Raw genomic sequence first — 21,084 nt, 5'->3', positions numbered from 1 at the left:
CCTTTAAACAGTATGATTTGTTTTTTGTCATTTTTTAAAGATACATGTTTTATAGATAAAATTAAAATTTTTATTTATCACAGATTTTTATTTTATAATTCATTCCGTATCCATCATATTTAATATGCATTTAATCTTATTTGTTTATTTAACATTAATATAAGTAATATTTTTTTCTCCCCCATGTTAATAGGGCCAACTCTGTAATTTCCTTGTAATAATGATAATATAGATTTCGTTATGTTTGGATACTTATTTATTCAGTTAGTTCAACTTATTTGATCAATTAGTTCATTAGATTAATGATTTGCTGTTCTTGACGTCGCACATAACATGCTTATTAGCGTGATGTTCTTGATATGTTCACTGACATCGTAATATTAATCAGATTGCTAATAGACTCACTACTGGTATGACGAGAGTATGTGGAATCCAATAAGATGGATATGAAAATATGTTCTTATTGTGTTCATCGCCATAAGACGTAGTAAAATCGCTGATATTCCCTCTGGTATTTTCAAAAAGAACTGAATCATCACTCTCTTGCTTGAGGGTACACTCGGGCACACTATTCTATCTAATTTCTCTTCCTCATGTTTTGTTAAAGTTTTTATAGTTTACATAGATATTTGTTTTATTATTATTCTTGAAATATCCCTTGTTTCCTTTCCTCACTGGGCTATTTTCCCTGTTGGAGCTCCTGGGCTTATAGCATTCTGCTTTTCCAACTAGGGTTGTAGCTTAGCAATTAATAATAATAATAATAATGACGGGAGGTATTACAAGAGGCGTTGGGGATGAGCTGGTTGTCTGAGATAGTGGTGTCTTGCTGGTGGCTGTAGCAACGAGAGCGTAGGCAAGCTTTGTGTGGGCGGTAATTTAGGGCGAAATGCGCACAAGGCCTTCTTTATTACCTGGTGTGAATCGCTGATTCATTTTTCCACTAAATGTTTCATGGATGAATATTCCTTGACTTCTTGTATCGAAAGATCAGTTTCAGTTGACGAATGTTTTATTGACTTAAATCTTTAGTGTCTTCAGAGAATGTGTGTGCTTTGCCGGAACAGTATACAAACTATGCGTCAATGTGTATTTTAAGGATATAGGAACGATTTTATACCGTTTTCATTATTGAAAATACTTCTTTGTCTTCTGCGTCCATAAGCACTTTTTTTTTTTTTTTTTTTTTTTTGTAGGGGGTTCCGTTAATTGTTCTCGTTCTGTCAATGTGTTTGCTTTGCACCAGACATCTTCATTTCATAAAAAAAAAAATTGAATTATATATCTCTCCATATCCCCCTACTCCACGGCAACCCTCTTCATCAAGCTTGTCTGTTCAGCCCCCTCCTTTTTCCCCCCTCCTCCCTTTTCCTAGTACAGATATTGTCACCAAATTTCCTGGGAAAGAAGCTCTTGAAGACTTAAGGGAGAGTTGGCTGGAACGAAGGGGTACCGTTATCACCCAACACGCTCCCCGACCAGGAGGAAAAAACCAAATCCTGGAAAAGCAAGTGAATCATAGGCTTCGTGGATGATGTCAGTGTGCGCGCTTGTGTGTGTGTGTGTGGGGGGGGGGGGGGTCCTTAAACCTGCATTCTTGTTCTTAAGAGTATCCATAGATTAGCGTGTTCTAAAATTGGGTTATTTATTACCTATTCCCTGTGGTGAAGCGGGGGGGGGGGGGGGGGGCGGTATTTAAAGGTGCCCGAGTTATAGACCGAGGAGTTGATACTAAGTAGTGTTCTTTCTCCCGCTTACACACACATGGTATTTGAATAAATGAAAAGATAACGAAGGGTCTGAAATAAATGATTATAACCGGGATGGAGAAAAGGGAGAGATGAACACCGCGAGTAAATGATAAAAATGGTAAAAGGTCAATGAATGAACAGGCAAAATAAAGAAGAACACGGCCTTGCGAATGAAAGCGGAGTGCATGAAAGAGAATGAATGAACGTATGACAAATTGGGAAGGGGAGCGTATGAATGAGATGATAAATGGTTGCCGGAGAAATACCGTCCGCTTTTCAAAGCTGAAACTCCCAAGTATTATTTCTATAAATATCGAACGTGTTCCGTGCGCGTATGAATTACGCCTGTGGCTTCCTTGGCGTCTTGCGTTACGTGCCAGGAATTTTTGTGTTTTCTCATTTCTCGGTTTTTATTCTTGTCCTCTTACTGCGTAATCTTTATGCGGAGAGGCAGGAGTTCGGGGGACTTCATTTTACAAGGGCGTTTATCCTCGTCTTGGTAGTTGATAGGTAGATGAACACAGTTGTTTATCTTTGGATCTTTACTTTCTTTGGAAAGAAGATGAGATAGTGGACATACACACACATACATATATATATATATATATTTATTTATTTATATATATATACTGTATATATATATATATATATGTGTGTGTGTGATAGGTAGTTAACACAGTTGTTTATCTTTGGATCTTTACTTTCTTTGGAAAGAGGATGAGATAGTGGACATATATATATATATATATGCGATAGGTAGATGAACACAGTTGTTTATCTTTAGATCTTTACTTTCTTTGGAAAGAAGATGAGATAGTGGACATATATATATATATATATATATATTATGATAGGTAGATGAACACAACACAGTTGTTTATCTTTGGATCTTTACTTTCTTTGGAAAGAAGATGAGATAGTGGACATATATATATATATATATATATTATGATAGGTAGATGAACACAACACAGTTGTTTATCTTTGGATCTTTACTTTCTTTGGAAAGAAGATGAGATAGTGGACATATATATATATATATATATATATTATGATAGGTAGATGAACACAGTTGTTTATCTTTGGATCTTTACTTTCTTTGGAAAGAGGATGAAATTCGAAGGCAATTTTGATTGGATATCGACACATGTGACGTCAAATATTTTAAGACATCGCTTTTATAAAGTATATATTCTTATCTTAAAGTCCAAGATTGAAGGAAAAAATTTAATCAGAACTCGGGCTGTGAATCTCTGAGACTTGGCTAGATCCCAGTTACCACCTAGAAGTTTACAAAGTTGGAAATGGATATACTGTATATACCAGTAATTGCTAGGGTCAAGAAAAATGGCGTTAAAAAAACTTACTATTGAAGACTTGCTGAAGTAGCCAAAGGCTGGGCCCTTCTGACGCTGTTCCCTTTAATGGTATCAAGTACTTAAAGTACTCTAATTCATCTGTTCACATACCGTTACCTTTTTACCACTTCTTGTTTTCACAGTTCTCTCCTTAACCACTTCTCTTACTTTTCATATAGCAGTAAAAATTGTAACTCTATATAGCTTTAAACTTTTTCTTTCTTTCCGTATCATTTAATATCTTCACTACTTCCATGAAATATAGGAACTGGACGTTCCCTTTATACATGCCATCCTTGGAATATAGAAAACTCCAAGTTTTTTCAATCCTTTGTGCACATCCTGCTACCTTTCTAACTTTTTTTTTTTGTGATAGATTCTTCTTTCATTTACTATCATAAGTTAAATTTTCTCCGGATATTCATGCAAATTATCATTTTCCATTATTCCACATTCATTTCATGATAATTATTTTTTTTAAAAGTTATACGTTGAAGTTAATTCAAAACAAATCATGATGTTTTGACAAATGTAATATTGATAAAAACAGCCACCTTGGATAGAAACCAAGAGATGGTATAAGGAGTATAGAAATGATTAGTGAGTCATAACCCTATTTTGTCCCTGTATTTCTTATTCTTTTTAGTTGTAATATTTTATATTCTTTGGTGTCATTCTCTTCAGGTACCCACCGGTATCTTTCGATGATGCCAGTTGAACCTGTTAAGCTGTTATATTATCTATATTTGCTATATGGTGGTGATAACACAACCTTGCATCGTAGCTACCAGTTTTTACAGTACGGTGTGAGAGTATTGAAGAGGCTATTTTTAGAATTAAAGGATGAATTTTGTCAGTTTTTATCATCAGAACCTAATTATCCTGGAAATAGTTCTAGGGAATAAGTTTTTTTTTTTTTTTTTTTTTTTTTTATCACCACTTCCCCTCCTGTGTAATGAAAAACTTATAGTTGATAGAATCTGGAAATGAAAGTTTGGGGCATCAAAAATTGTCAAAATTATAACTAGTCAAGCTCAGACTTCTAAAATATTTCGTGACTTTTCTGCCATTACACTCAGAACTCAGACACTGCAGACTCGATTCTCTTGTCCTTGATATAGTCGAGGAAACGAAAAACGTGTTGAGGAATATCATGTATCTTCGTTTCCTGCTGGAAGTCCATTAAGGGTTCTGGTAGCCTATTGGAAACGTTCATGCTTGACAATCCGTTGGACGGGAGTTCGATACATGCTCATACTCGATACCTTCTAGTAGCGCCTGCAGTCTCGCCATCCTTTTGAGCTACGACAATCCGTTGGACGGGAGTTCGATACCCGCTCATACTCGATACCTTCTAGTAGTGCCTGCAGTCTCGCCATCCTTTTGAGCTACGACAATCCGTTGGACGGGAGTTCGATACCCGCTCATACTCGATACCTTCTAGTAGTGCCTGAAGTCTCGCCATCCTTTTGAGCTACGTATGGGAAGTTTGGCCTATAGGTCTACCAGCAGAAGCATCAGTAGCCATTGCCTGGCCCTCCCTGATCTTAGCTTGATGGAAAGGGGATAGAGACTGATCATATGTATATTTGGTCAGTCTCCAGAGTATTGTCCTGTCTCTAGGACATTGTCCTGTCCCTTGCCTCCGCCTTACATGAGTTACCTTCAAACTTGAGTGTGATAAACCCGATGTAGAAAGAGGTAATACTTTCGTATGTGGTGAGTAAGGTTGAACATTAATCACTATTATGTGGTATACATAGATATAAATCATTGCCAACATACATATCATTCATGTTGAATAATCATACATTCAAGATCAAAGACGTTGCATGTGTACAAGCTTGTTATGACACCTGCGTCGTTGTAGCTGTATTTAAATTAGCCTCTCTCTCTCTCTCTCTCTCTCTCTCTCTCTCTCTAAGAAGGCATTAAGATTAAGAATCTCTTCTAACACCTCTCTCTCTCTCTCTCTCTCTCTCTCTCTCTCTAAGAAGGCATTAAGATTAAGAATCTCTTCTAACACCTCTTCTCTCTCTCTCTCTCTCTCTCTCTCTCTCTCTAAGAAGGCATTAAGATTAAGAATCTCTTCTAACACCTCTCTCTCTCTCTCTCTCTCTCTCTCTCTCTCTAAGAAGGCATTAAGATTAAGAATCTCTTCTAACACCTCTTCTCTCTCTCTCTCTCTCTCTCTCTCTCTCTCTCTCTCTAAGAAGGCATTAAGATTAAGAATCTCTTCTAACACCTCTCCAAACCAACAAAGTTGTTTTAAATGCCCCCCCCCATTCATTAGAACCTGTTAACTTCTGTAAAATCATTGCAGTTATGGCTATAGCTGCAATGCCACCCGCTTTATTAGTTTCAGTAATGGCATTTCTAATGATTCCATGGTGATTGTATGTAATTTTGATGGGGGATAGGTTATTATCAATATTCATGAATTATTGGGTAAATATGATGGTATTATCTGGTGTGTAGTGTAGATGTTTGCATAATTTTATTGACGTTCCGGGATGTGGTGCATGATTTCCTTCCAATGATATTTAAGAATTTTACACTTTGATTTGTTTCGTTTATAAATGGGGTATTATATGCACCCGTGTGCATAAACACACACATTCTATATGTATATATATATGTATATATGTATTTATATATATATATGATATATATATATATATATTTATAATATATATATATATATATATATATATATATTAGATTGTGTGTATGTATGTTATATGCACGTATTAACCCTTTTACCTACGGGGTATTTGGAAATTTCCAACCCTTAACCCCCAAGGGGTTATTTTTTTCCCCAGCACATTTTGCAGTATATTTTTTTTAAATTGCTCTAACAGCCTTAATTTTTGTCATAGAGAGGTCAGGTTGGTCTCATTCTCATGGAAAATGCCTGAATTTTCTCAAAAAATTATCAAAAAATATGAAAAACAAATTTTTATAGCATTTTTTTGCAAGGACGTACCGGTACGTCCATGGGGGTAAAGGGATGGCTTTGGTGAAACGTACCAGTACGTCTTTTGGGGGGTAAAAGGGTTAAGGCACAAAGACCTTGATTTCGTGGCGCTTTTAGAAATTTACAGTATAAAAGCCTTTTTGTAGCTTAAAATGAAACATGAAAGTATTACAAAAATATAATTATTGTTTTCTATGTTTAAGTGTACTTGATGCTTGGCCAGGCTGGAAATTAGGTATGAATGACTCAGAATCGTTGTTAATGAATCCAAATCCTGATTTGATATAATACTATTGCAAGACAAAGTTATTTTAGGTTGTTTAAATTTTTATGGTTTTGGTAACTTTTGTAGCATTGATGCAGTAAGCTACAGAAATGTGATAGGCAACTCTTACATCTTAAATGATAATATATTGTTACGACGAAATAAAATAGTTTAATTTATCAGAAAAATGTTTTTTAATAAACATTGATGCAGTAAGCTACAGAAATGTGATAGGCAACTCTTACATCTTAAATGATAATATATTGTTACGACGAAATAAAATAGTTTAATTTATCAGAAAAATGTTTTTTTAATAAATTTGGCCTAGCGCGTTTCTGCAGATAACTAACTCTCTCTCTCTCTCTCTCTCTCTCTCTCTCTCTCTCTCTCTCATGACAGTGCAACGTTTTTATATAAAATAAAACCTATGATCTCCTTAGCCTGTCTCCTAAAGCAAATGACTGATCATCCCAATTTGTATGGGTGGGGATGATATCTTTTCAATTCTCATTTTGAAAAGAGAAATAAGTGGCAATAGATGCTGACACAAAACTGGATTGAAAGACCTTTTTTCCTCCCAACCCTTTGAAATGTTTTTTAGAACCCAAATTCTTCCCTCGTTTCCACGCGACCAAACTTTCTCAAAACACTGAACTTTCTCAAAACATTGAACTTTCTCAAAACACTGAACTTTCTCAAAACACTGAACTATCTTGAAACTATTGCTTACTTCATACATACCTCTATGCTTCTCACTGTCATCTTGATCCTACGCCATACAAACTAGGCATTCAATTTATCTCCACAAGATCAGATTTTTTTTTTTTTTTTTTTTTTTTTTTTTTTTTTTTTTTTTTTTTTTTTTTTTTTTTTAAAACATCCATACTTCACTTACTCCAAAAAGTGCATATTTCTTGTCCTAATATTTTGCGCAACTCTGCTGCTACCACTTTCCCTCCTCTTCTCTTCGTTACAGATTCACATATGAATCAAGTGCCAGCATTTTCCCTCATTCATATCAATATGCATTGCTTCATCTTCGTGGTTTACATTTACCACCATAACCATAATTTATGAACTATTACTGTTAACATTCTCGCTTTGTAAATACTTCCAAACTTTCACTATATTTTCTACTCATTTTCTTCACTAGAACTTATTGAATTATTTGCATATGTCAACCATTCCGATTTAATGTATTTTAGATATATGCAAAGAGGGACATCCAACCTATAGATAAATTAGTTTTAGAAGGATATAATGTAGTTCTTTTTCTGGAGAATAGTCTTTTGAGATATGTTCGATTTATTCTCTAGTTTCAATGAAGAAACGTTCCAGTAACAAATACCGCTCATAAAGCAGGACAATGCCCTAGAGACTGACCATACATACATATGATCAGCGCCAAAGCCCCCTCACCATCCAAGCTAGAATCATGGAGGGCCAAGCAATGGCTGCTGTTGACTCAGCAGATAGACCTATAGGCTCTCCCAAACCCCCAAGCCTGAGCTCACAAGGATGGTGAGATTGCAGCGACCAAAGAAACTATCAAGTTTGAGCGGGACTCGACTTCTTGTCTGGTGTTCACCCTTCAGGGACGTTACCACATCGGCCACCACAACCCTAAAGTAAGAACAGTGATATATATATATATATATATATATATATATATATATATATATATATATATATATAGAGATAGATAGATAGATAGATAGATAGATAGATACAGTATATATATATATATATATATATATCACCCTTTATAAGTGTTCAGCCTTTTATTATCTCTTCGACGGCCTTTTCCTTGACACCAGCAGATTTTCGGTGCCTATTTCCAACTCAGTGGAGTGGCGAGCAATAGTCTAGGATCGAACACTTTTAGAAATCCACGATTGAGTATTGAACTCCACGATTGAGTATTGAACTCCACGATTGAGTATTGAACTTCGCTGGCATGACGCTAGCCTTACCACTCCTCGCTTACGGGGGTGGCAGGGACATATTTCAGTGGATTCTATCAAACCTGAACAGAGTTTGAAATTTGAGTCACGAAGTGGAAGTCTGCGACTTAACGACTGAGCTACAACGACCCATGCACATATACGGATGTATATACGCACATTTACAATCTCTGTCTCTCTCTCTCTCTCTCTCTCTCTCTCTCTCTCTCTCTCTCTCTCTCTCTCTCTCTCTATATATATATATATATATATATATATATATATATATATATATAGAGAGAGAGAGAGAGAGAGAGAGAGAGAGAGAGAGAGAGAGAGATTGTAAATGTGTGTATATACCAGACAGGAATTCGAGTCCCGCTCAAACTTGATAGTTTCTTTGGTCGCTGCAATCTCTCTCTCTCTCTCTCTCTCTCTCTCTCTCTCTCTCTCTATATATATATATATATATATATATATATATATAGAGAGAGAGAGAGAGAGAGAGAGAGAGAGAGAGAGAGAGAGAGAGAGAGAGAGAGAGTCCAGAAAAAACAACTTAATTCATCATCCTGGGGATACAAATGCTAATTTCCGTGGAAAAAAAAAACGTGTACCGTGTGACAGCGCGAACAAGTTTAGATGCCTTTATTAGTGGCGAATGTTTGCGATGTATGCAATCAGACGTCGTGAGATATTTGAGGCGTTATTATAGTTACCTTCTTTTTGTAGCCATTGACAGTTGCTATTCATTGTTATAATACAATGGTGCCTATCATGCATTATTTAAAGTTTGTTATTTAAGGCATATTTAAAATAGGTTTCGTCCATCGCCTGTGGTTTTCTTTCACTCGAACGCCCTGAAGGAGGCAGAAAGAAATTACGACAGTCGAACTCAGCAGTCACGTCGGATGTGGCAGCCTACTGAGATGTTCGTCGGATGTGGCAGCCTACTGAGATGTTCGTCGGATGTGGCAGCCTACTGAGATGTTCGTTGGATGTGGCAGCCTACTTAGATGTTCGTTGGATGTGGCAGCCTACTGAGATGTTCGTCGGATGTGGCAGCCTACTGAGATGTTCGTCGGATGTGGCAGCCTACTGAGATGTTCGTCGGATGTGGCAGCCTACTGAGATGTTCGTCGGATGTGGCAGCCTACTGAGATGTTCGTCGGATGTGGCAGCCTACTGAGATGTTCTTTGGATGTGGTAGCCTACTGAGATGTTCGTTGGAGGTGGCAGCCTACTGAGATGTTCGTCGGATGTGGCAGCCTACTGAGATGTTCGTTGGAGGTGGCAGCCTACTGAGATGTTCGTCGGATGTGGCAGCCTACTGAGATGTTCGTTGGAGGTGGCAGCCTACTGAGATGTTCATCGGATGTGGCAGCCTACTGAGATGTTCGTTGGAGGTGGCAGCCTACTGAGATGTTCGTCGGATGTGGCAGCCTACTGAGATGTTCGTCGGATGTGGCAGCCTACTGAGATGTTCGTCGGATGTGGCAGCCTACTGAGATGTTCGTTGGAGGTGGCAGCCTACTGAGATGTTCGTTGGATGTGGCAGCCTACTGAGATGTTCGTTGGATGTGGCAGCCTACTGAGGTGTTCGTCGGATGTGGCAGCCTACTGAGATGTTCGTTGGATGTGGCAGCCTACTGAGATGTTCGTCGGATGTGGCAGCCTACTGAGATGTTCGTCGGATGTGGCAGCCTACTGAGATGTTCGTCGGACGTGGCAGCCTACTGAGATGTTCGTCGGACGTGGCAGCCTACTGAGATGTTCGTTGGATGTAGCCTAAGAAGAGTACTGAATTGGTCTAAACTAGACTGGCCAGTTAGTAAAAGAGAAGGCAGTTGCCAAGAGGAGAATCCAGAAGCTTTCATTAAAGGACTGACCATGTCACTGTACCAACCGTGTGTCACACAATTGTACATAATTATTTTGTATATATTATGCTTGTATCTGCGCTCTTCCCTCGCACTAAAAAGAACCTGAATGATCATGTCTCCGTTTTGCTCTGTAACATTGTCTGTCTCTCGAACAGGTCATGTCCTGTTGCCTTGAGGTTTTGTATATAAAGAAGAGTGTTCCTTAATAAATAACTCAGTCGTTTCCAATCTGCCTTTGAGTTCACAACTCCTCTCTCGGCCCGTCACATCACTCACTCAATTTCTTACGTCTATGGTCTTTACAATACATAGGGAAACTAGCAAACACAACACTATTAGATTAAATTATATGAAATACAAATAATCTTTTACTGGATTTTTATTTTTTATGCAAATGCAAAATTGTACTTAACGGAATTGTTCTTTCTCTCGTGGTTGAGTAATCCTCCAGCTCCGAGGTGTTGAACTAATCTACCGGTAATCTGTCACACTCGCTCTTGGCTTACGAGCTCTTCATTGAGATGGATTACATTATTCGAGGCGTCAGAGATTCGATTTTGCATATTTCTGCGAAGGTTAAAATTTTCTCGCCTCCTTTTTTTTTTTTTTTTTTTTTTTTTTTTTTTTTTTTTTTTTTTTTGGGTTCATCGTGATCAGTTTTATCATATAGTTATGAGTCTGCAGTTTTATGGATATGTATATTCTTTGTTAGGGATCTTTAAAAGATATAAAAATAAATAAATCTTATTTGTTTTTGTTTATACTTACAGACTTGTCTTTGGTTTTGTTTGCCGCGGCTATTATCTCATTCGTTTACTCGATATCAGACAAGTAAAGAACAAAACAAATAAACCGAAGAAACCGAAGGCTGTTTACGCAGGAGATACAGATATGCGTGGTATGTCAAGTGGCATGAAGCCATAGAAAAGATGTAGAAAATCTCTCTCTCTCTCTCTCTCTCTCTCACACACACACACACACACACACACACACACACACACACACACACAAAGTGAACGCACCTTGTTTGTTCATATGCATTTATCATAATGTACTTTAATACGCTGTTAGATAAAAAGTGAAATATACAATACATCTTAGCTAAGTTATTATGATGATGGCAAATTTTTTATTCAAACAGATACCTTATTATTCCTAAGCCCTCTCAGTGTAACTAGTCTCCAGCCTACCCTCCCCTCCCACATCACTGTCACCGTGACAGTGTCGGCGCGTTTTGTGCGAACAGAAACGATTGTGAAGGTCCAACAGAATTTTATTAGAATAACAATTTGCTTATCATCATTATTATTATTATTATTATTATTATTATTATTATTATTATTATTATTATTGTTACCTCCGCCAACGAAGTTGGAAGGGGGTTATGTTTTACCCCCTGTTTATGTGTGTGTGTTTGTTGAACAACTCCCTGGACACAATTTTAATCGTAGAGTAATGAAACTTGCAGAGCTTAACCTTTATTTAAAAAGCTGGAAATTATTAAGTTTTGGAATGTCAAGATCAAGGGTCAAGCAAAATGTCCAGTTCATGTAATCAGCCATAAGTTTGGACATCGTTGTCACAGGGATTTCAAACTTGGTTCATATTTGAGTGTATGAAAATCTTTGCTTACACACACACTGAATAGTCTGGCCTATTCCTTACATATTCTCCTCTGTCCACATACACCTGACAACTCAGATTACCAAACAATTCTTCAGTTAAGGGTTTACTGCACTGTAATTGTTCAGTGGCCACTTTCTTCTTGGTAAGGGTATAAGAGACTCTTTAGCTCTACTGTAGTAAGCAGCTCTTCTAGGAGGAGGACACTCTAGAATCAAGCCATTGTTTTCAAAATCTTGGGTAGTGCCATAGCCTCTGTACCATGGTCTTTCACTGTCATGGGGTAGAGTTCTTTTTGCTTGAGGGTACACTCGAGCACACTGTTCTATGTTATTTCTCTTCCTTTTTGTTTTGTTCAAGTTTTTTATACTTTATATAGGAGATATTAATTTTAATGTTGTTACTCTTAAAATGAGGATACTTTTTTTCACGTTTTCCTTTCCTCACCGGGCTATTTTCCCTGTTGGAGCCCCTGTGCTTATAGCATCCTGCTTTTTCAACTAGGGTTGTAGCTTAGCAAGTAATAATAATAATAATATGGGTTAATGTTGCTAAATTGTGTGTTTTTTTATTTCCAGGTAAAATGTGACTGAAGTTCTCTGCATTTCGAGCAAAGATTCTCTGTGAGTAGCATCAAACTATGATAATTTTATTTCCGAGTTTTCCGTTTGATAAACATATGAGTACTCTACAAGCAAATGGAAGAGTGGAAAACAAGGCATTAGCAGTCTTAGTTTTTTGTTAATTTTATTCTTCATTCTGTTGATGTATAATATGAGAAAATAACGATTGAAAAAAAAAAAATGATAAAACTTTTGTTTGTGCTAACTACATGGAAAATATAACTTATCACATTTGTGGAGGTACTTTGCATTAAAATAGTGCTTTAAACGTACATCTAGGTCTTGAGTTTGTTTGTATGCTAAGTTAGATAGTTGTGTTATTGTATTATTATTATTAAATGCTAAGCTACAACCCTAGTTGGAAAAGCAGAATGCTGTAAGCCCAGGGGCCCCAACAGGGAAAATAGCCCAGTGAGGAAAGGAAATAAGGAAAAATAAAATATTTTAAGAAGAGTAACAATATCAAAATAAATATTTCCCATATAAACCATAAAAACTTTAATAAAACGAGAGGAAGAGAAACTAGATAGAACAGTGTGCCTGATTGTACCCTCAAGCAAGAGAACTCTAACCCAAGACAGTGGAAGACCATGGTACAGAGGCTATGGCACTACCCATGATTAGAGAACTATGGTTTAATTTTGGAGTGTCCTTCTCCTAGAAGAATTGTTTGGCAATCTCAGTGTTGTCAGGTGTAAGAGGACAGAGGAGAATCTGTAAAGAATAGGCCAGACTATTCAGTGTCTGTGTAGGCTTGTATTCAAGCTCATCTGTGTCATCTCTTCTCATGTGATAACTGGAGTCCTTGTTCTGTCATGAGTTGAAACGTGCCTTGTAATTAAATTTTGCAGTATTCCGTACCCTTCGATTCATGGCGAATTACCCTTGTAACTAGCATCACTAAGAAATCGGTATCTGTAACCTTTGGAATTGCTATGCCAGATTACTAAATCATTCCCTCATTGACGTGTTGTAGAATCTCTCTCTCTCTCGTACCCATCTCGATCTTTGACGTCGTCTCGTGATTGACCTCAGGGAAGTTTGGGACAAGATTACGTATGATTCTAGTTGCGTCTTAAAGCTGATGTCGAACCCTGGCACCGCGTGTTGACGCATGAGTGACTATAAATGATTTAACCCTCCGCGAACCTCGTGAATAAGATTTCCGCTCTCAACATTACCGAAATTAGCTCCCATTGATGAACTGAACCTATGGACTTATTCCATGAATAAGAATGATTTCACGGGAATTCGTAAATGAGACTGTTTTTCTTCTGGCAGTGTTGTATATAAGATACACTACAAGAATGAGAAAAATATTGCTGGTTCTTTCTAGGCTCATGACAGTGTCCTTCATCATGTACGTCAAAATGTATATTTTTAATCTCACTGGGGTAGAGATTCATGATATTTTCCGTGTTTTACATGAGAATTGTACCCGCATGCTCTCGTAAATAAGATTAAATTATTAATGTTATGATGTCGCCATGATTTAAATCTCGTCAAGGAGATTCTCAACTGTTATTTTACAAATCTGTCAAAACACGCCCTCTTTAGGAAATGTTTGTAACCCAAATGTCCCCTGTAACCTAGTTCGTTTCTGTCTTCTGTGTCTCATTAATGAGACTCAACTAGATTCTGATTTTAATAGAGCTTGACATCACTTCAGCTTCGAGTATCGCATAAACGAGGTTCTCCTTGTAAATCATTTCCCAAGCAACGTTTCCATTCTGTTGGATCTTGGAGGTGATGAATAAATTCCTTAAACTAACCGTTTAGTTCTGGAATTACGTTTTATCATTTCATTTGCGAGATTAATATTATCTCTCCATCCCATTACAAGGTATTGCACCTTCCAATTTGATCTCATTTATGAGATGCTTTATCACGTATTTTCACGTAGGGCAAATACAAGAATCCTTAACAAGAAACTGACAGATGTTTCACATTTAATGGATCTCTCATGTGAGATGCACCTTCAAGAGATTCAAATAAGTTCCCTTTCAAACAGGTCTCATTTACGAAATAACGTTCCAATCACAGAAACGGTTTAATTTCAGACTGTAAAGACTTTGCTGTTGACCTTTATCTTTCTTATAGTGCTCCAGAAGATTGTATGTTTGTCGAAACCTTTACAGAATTACCTAATAGAGGCAGTGTTGGATACGTTAATGTTAATGTTGATTTTTGAGGAAGTTAGACGACTGTTCTGTGTTTGTGTTCTTACGCTTGAGGAAAACGTTTACAGCTAAATAGAGTTTTTATTTGGTTATATTTAAATTTGTTATCTTCCTTTTAATTGATTTGCTACTTTGCTGAAGTGATTATCTCAATATTTCTTTTTTTGTGTTTATTTATAGCAGAGAAAGAGTTAACCAATATTTCTTTGCTTTCCTTTTCCCCGTTCTCATTCATTGTTCACATTTGAAGTTTCCTCTCTGGGATGAACATCTTTCTAAATTAAATGAACAAACTTTTAGTAAATAATGTAATCGCTTTTAATCGAGATTTAATAATTTATCTACTAGTAGTTAAAAAATCTTCCTAATTTGGAATTTTATATTCTTTAGCTTTACTTATAAATCAAAGAAAATATTTATCATTACTTATATCACATGGAATTGAGGAAATTTTTTTTTTCATCCTTCATTGTATCATTTTGGATATTTACTTTAATAAGCTATGATAGTTTATGATGGGGGCGATATGTTGGGTCATATTAAGGGAGGATATTGTAAGAAAGATTCCGTCTACTTGTTGGAATAATGCTTAAACGCTGGCATGCCCTGCATACATCAGTGGAAACTGCTAATATGAAAGGCATGTGTAGCTGAGGGGCAGTAGAATTGGAAGTTCATAGAATTTTGAGCTTACTGAGAGAGGAATATAGGGTGATAAGCTTTATAAACACTGAATGAAAGGGAATAAAATAGAGTAAGCTTTTTATTCGAGATGGAAAGCGGTTAGAGCCCCTGAAGGCGCTTTAGGCTATGTGTGTATGTATGTGACCGTCTGTATATAGTGTAATATGTCATGTGCGAGTTAAATCTATGTACATTTATTTTATTTTACGTGAAAAACAAATTTAGTAGATTTTTATTATTGGTTTGGAGATTGAGCAAATATGTATTTGCATAATTATTCAATAACAGAAAATCTCTCTCTCTCTCTCTCTCTCTCTCTCTCTCTCTCTCTCTCTCTCTCTCTCTCTCCTCTAGCTTTAAGGAATTTTAGCTGGTCATTTTCTTTAATTATTAGGCCAACAAGTGCAAGGTAAAAGTGAAAAGACATTCGGGAAAGGAACTGATCGTTTTGTGACCCAAAAAACCATAGCGAGATCTTTTGGTTTATATTGATGGATTAAAAGGGTTAGGTTGGACTTTCTCTAATCCCTTCATAATGTATTTATCGGTCTTCGGTTGGTTGCCTGGCCCATCAACCTTGAAAATAGCACTTGATGGGGTTGGGAAAGGCGGGTCACTTTAACAAGAATAGTAATGCAAAGATACACGATGATGAAAATGTATACTAAGTCACAAATTTATAAGGTGGGTCTGTCCCTGCTTTTCATTCTCAAATACACTTTTATGTTTTTCCTCGATTATTTTAGATCACTGTCCCGCTTTTCTTACTCTTTATGGCTGCTGGCAGTATTCCATTCCCCCCGACAGAGGCTGGGGAAGAAATTAACTAAATTTCTAATATAAAAAAAAACGTACAGTATCCCATTTAGATTCACCGTGAATGCACTGTATATGGTACAAACCTGAATATCTTGCTTCTGATTGCATGTTGGATCACCTACCTATTTTAAAATCACATCCATTATGTGGCTAAATTCATCCCATTACACGACGGGAAATAACAAAATTTCATTTCACGTTCATGTTAACAACGAAGTCGACTTTGTTTTTTGGATGACTTTTCAAGCTGCGTAAATGTTTCGAAATTCATGTTAACAACGAAGTCGACTTTGTTTTTTGGATGACTTTTCAAGCTGCATAGATATTTCGAAATTCATGTTAACAACGAAGTCGACTTTGTTTTTTGGATGACTTTTCAAGCTGCATAAATGTTTCGAAATTCATGTTAACAACGAAGTCGACTTTGTTTTTTGGATGACTTTTCAAGCTGCATAGATATTTCGAAATTCATGTTAACAACGAAGTCGACTTTGTTTTTTGGATGACTTTTCAAGCTGCATAGATATTTCGAAATTCATGTTAACAACGAAGTCGACTTTGTTTTTTGGATGACTTTTCAAGCTGCATAAATGTTTCGAAATTCATGTTAACAACGAAGTCGACTTTGTTTTTTGGATGACTTTTCAAACTGCATAAATGTTTCGAAATTCATGTTAACAACGAAGTCGACTTTGTTTTTTGGATGACTTTTCAAGCTGCATAGATATTTCGAAATTCATGTTAACAACGAAGTCGACTTTGTTTTTTGGATGACTTTTCAAGCTGCATAGATATTTCGAAATTCATGTTAACAACGAAGTCGACTTTGTTTTTTGGATGACTTTTCAAGCTGCATAAATGTTTCGAAATTCATGTTAACAACGAAGTCGACTTTGTTTTTTGGATGACTTTTCAAGCTGCATAAATGTTTCGAAATTCATGTTAACAACGAAGTCGACTTTGTTTTTTGGATGACTTTTCAAGCTGCATAGATATTTCGAAATTCATGTTAACAACGAAGTCGACTTTGTTTTTTGGATGACTTTTCAAGCTGCATAGATATTTCGAAATTCATGTTAACAACGAAGTCGACTTTGTTTTTTGGATGACTTTTCAAGCTGCATAGATGTTTCGAAATTCATGTTAACAACGAAGTCGACTTTGTTTTTTGGATGACTTTTCAAGCTGCATAAATGTTTCGAAATTCATGTTAACAACGAAGTCGACTTTGTTTTTTGGATGACTTTTCAAGCTGCATAAATGTTTCGAAATTCATGTTAACAACGAAGTCGACTTTGTTTTTTGGATGACTTTTCAAGCTGCATAAATGTTTCGAAATTCATGTTAACAACGAAGTCGACTTTGTTTTTTGGATGACTTTTCAAGCTGCATAAATGTTTCGAAATTCATGTTAACAACGAAGTCGACTTTGTTTTTTGGATGACTTTTCAAGCTGCATAAATGTTTCGAAATTCATGTTAACAACGAAGTCGACTTTGTTTTTTGGATGACTTTTCAAGCTGCATAAATGTTTCGAAATTCATGTTAACAACGAAGTCGACTTTGTTTTTTGGATGACTTTTCAAGCTGCATAAATGTTTCGAAATTCATGTTAACAACGAAGTCGACTTTGTTTTTTGGATGACTTTTCAAGCTGCATAAATGTTTCGAAATTCATGTTAACAACGAAGTCGACTTTGTTTTTTGGATGACTTTTCAAGCTGCATAAATGTTTCGAAATTCATGTTAACAACGAAGTCGACTTTGTTTTTTGGATGACTTTTCAAGCTGCATAAATGTTTCGAAATTCATGTTAACAACGAAGTCGACTTTGTTTTTTGGATGACTTTTCAAGCTGCATAAATGTTTCGAAATTCATGTTAACAACGAAGTCGACTTTGTTTTTTGGATGACTTTTCAAGCTGCATAAATGTTTCGAAATTCATGTTAACAACGAAGTCGACTTTGTTTTTTGGATGACTTTTCAAGCTGCATAAATGTTTCGAAATTCATGTTAACAACGAAGTCGACTTTGTTTTTTGGATGACTTTTCAAGCTGCATAAATGTTTCGAAATTCATGTTGACAACGAAGTCGACTTTGTTTTTTGGATGACTTTTCAAGCTGCATAAATGTTTCGAAATTCATGTTGACAACGAAGTCGACTTTGTTTTTTGGATGACTTTTCAAGCTGCATAAATGTTTCGAAATTCATGTTAACAACGAAGTCGACTTTGTTTTTAGGATTACTTTTCAAGCTGCATAAATGTTTCGAAAATACATAGGCCACTTAATCACTCAATGAATTTATAATAATTATGCACTCTACATATTTTGTCCAATGTTTTTTCCCCTTAAAGTATAATAAATGTAATTGCTTATTATTCCTGCAAACATTTTCACTCATTGAAAGTAAACGTTGATCAGTCGGGGTAGGCTACATTAGTTTTGATACATATATTGACAGGATCCAGGATGGCCACTTCACAGTTTCAGAGTTTTAACTGTGAAGTGGCCATCCTCGATCCTGTCAATATATGTATCAAAATTATATTGACAGGATCCAGGATGGCCACTTCACAGTTTCAGAGTTTTAACTGTGAAGTGGCCATCCTCGATCCTGTCAATATATGTATCAAAATTATATTGACAGGATCCAGGATGGCCACTTCACAGTTTCAGAGTTTTAACTGTGAAGTGGCCATCCTGGATCCTGTCAATATATGTATCAAAACTATATTGACAGGATCCAGGATGGCCACTTCACAGTTTCAGAGTTTTAACTACTTCACTCTTCCGCACAGGTTAGAGTTAAACTTTAAAAGATGTTCTTTTATTTCTTACATTTTTCATGTAGGTGATATCTAAATTATAGTACTCAAATCACTATGTTTTCCAACGGTTTTCCACGAGTTAACCATTTTACCCCCAAGGTAAGGTTAAATTTCGAGCATACTTTGATATATATATATTTTTTTTAATTTCTCTAATAGGCTTAATTTTTGTCATAGAGAGGTCAGGTTGGTCTCATTCTTTTGGAAAATGCCTGAAGTTTCTCATAATTATCAAAAATATGCAAAAACTTTTAAATAATAGTGTTTTGCAAGAACGTACCGGTACGACCTTTGGGGGTGAAAGGGTTAAGAAATAGCACATGGTAAATTCCTGTTATTCTTGGGTTTGAGCTAGAGATGAATTCGTTAGATTATGAAGTAGATCAGGGCCAAGATCTGGTGGAAAGAAACTATCTTTGGTTATATGCACGGTATGCTGATTGCTCGCTCATCTTCTTAATTTTCATCCTGTTTATGATTAGGTGGAATTGCGATGTACAGGGATGCATACGCATCGTTATAAGTTTTGTCTGAAAAATAAAACTTTCTTGTAGTTTTATTGACGCCAGTATCCATCAAGGGTAAACGAACTTGATTTTTTTTTTTTTTTTTTTTTTTTTGAAACGTGAGACACTGAAGCCTTTTTATTATATTTCAATTAATGTGACTCTGTGTAAATATTACACTAATGACGCACGTAATGTCGTCTCCATCTTCCTCTCGTAGTTTTATCATTTTGATCTTAATATTTTGCATACACGAAATACCATACTTCTTTACTGTTATTAACTTTTGAATTATAAATGATGTTTGTCGTAACGTAACTACTCTTCCATTCAACGAATTTGCGGAACATACATAACAATCCAAAGAGTGTATACATTATTCTGGGACACCCTGTATATATATATATATATATATATATATATATATATATATATATATATATATATATATATATATATATATATATATATATATATACATGGAAGATGTACCACGGACGCCTTGAGCACAATTGCCCATCTCATCATTGTTAGGGAACGAACTTCAGTTGCAATTTCAATACAAAATCATAGCTAAGAATGGAAGGGTAAGAAATACGTTTAATGTATTTGCAATAGGAGAAAAACCTGCTTAATAAACATGGAAAATGTCAAGATTATTCAAAATTAAGACATTAAAGTTTCGAAGGATTATATTTGGATTGTGCTGATCATATTGCATTTTCAAAGTTAACTCTAGAGCGAATATTAAAATCCTCAAAATTGACAATAATATTCCAAAATTTATGATGGTGGTCCCCTTTTGCTTGAGGTCAAAGGCCTTTGCAAAGTTTCTAGGGCTAGTTTTGAAGGAAAAAACAGAATTTGCTTAAGAGAATGACCATACTCCTAGAGAACATGAAGCAAAACTGTACTAGTCAGTGCTACTCATACTAGGTTTGTTTGCTGTGATTGATCAGACGATAAAGACGATAATCTCCCACCATCACCAATCCGCAGTGGCCAGCGTGCTGATGAAGACTGGCCAAACCCCAGGAATGAACAAGGACATGTCAGAAACCTTTGTCCTGCAGTGGACTAGAAACGTTTGATAATGATGATGATTATATAAATATATATATATATATATATATATATATATATATATATATATATATATATATATATACATATATATATACATATATATATATATATATATATATATATATATGTATATATGTATAAATATACAGTATGTATGTATATATATATATATATATATATATATATATATATATATATAAATATATATATATATATATATATATATATATATATATATATATATATATATATACAGTATGTATGTATAGATATATGTGTGTGTATATATATATATATATATATATATATATATATATATATATATATATATATATATATATGTATATATATATATATATATATATATATATATATATATATATATATATATATATGGCTATATTGCAATTTTCACACTTGCTCCCATTCTGTTGGTAGTCTAACATTGTCTATAGTGCAATTATATTGATGAATTTCTATGGCAAACTGAAAGTGTACATCCTGACAAATTTCCTGTCAAACATGTTCGTAAACAATTTTCGTAATCTGCGCT

The 21,084-nt window shown here is 35.5% G+C and overlaps 1 protein-coding gene and 1 pseudogene across 1 annotated transcript in view; both read left to right on the top strand.

Annotated features, from left to right (window-relative positions):
- LOC137632486 (uncharacterized) overlaps positions 1-21,084 on the top strand; it is a 256,035-nt pseudogene that overhangs the window by 49,087 nt on the left and 185,864 nt on the right.
- The window catches only part of LOC137632379 (mucin-2-like), a 54,420-nt gene continuing 42,570 nt past the window's right edge, over positions 9,235-21,084 (top strand). The window contains exons 1-3 of the mRNA XM_068364314.1: positions 9,235-9,341; positions 10,948-11,075; positions 18,666-18,909. Coding sequence (XP_068220415.1) covers positions 9,235-9,341; positions 10,948-11,075; positions 18,666-18,909 — 479 coding nt within the window. The remainder of the gene's footprint in view (positions 9,342-10,947; positions 11,076-18,665; positions 18,910-21,084) is intronic.

Source organism: Palaemon carinicauda, chromosome 41, assembly GCF_036898095.1.
Source record: "Palaemon carinicauda isolate YSFRI2023 chromosome 41, ASM3689809v2, whole genome shotgun sequence".
Taxonomy (NCBI): Eukaryota; Metazoa; Arthropoda; class Malacostraca; order Decapoda; family Palaemonidae; genus Palaemon; species Palaemon carinicauda.
Note: the sequence above shows the minus strand (reverse complement) of the source record. Positions and strands in the feature narration are given on the sequence as shown.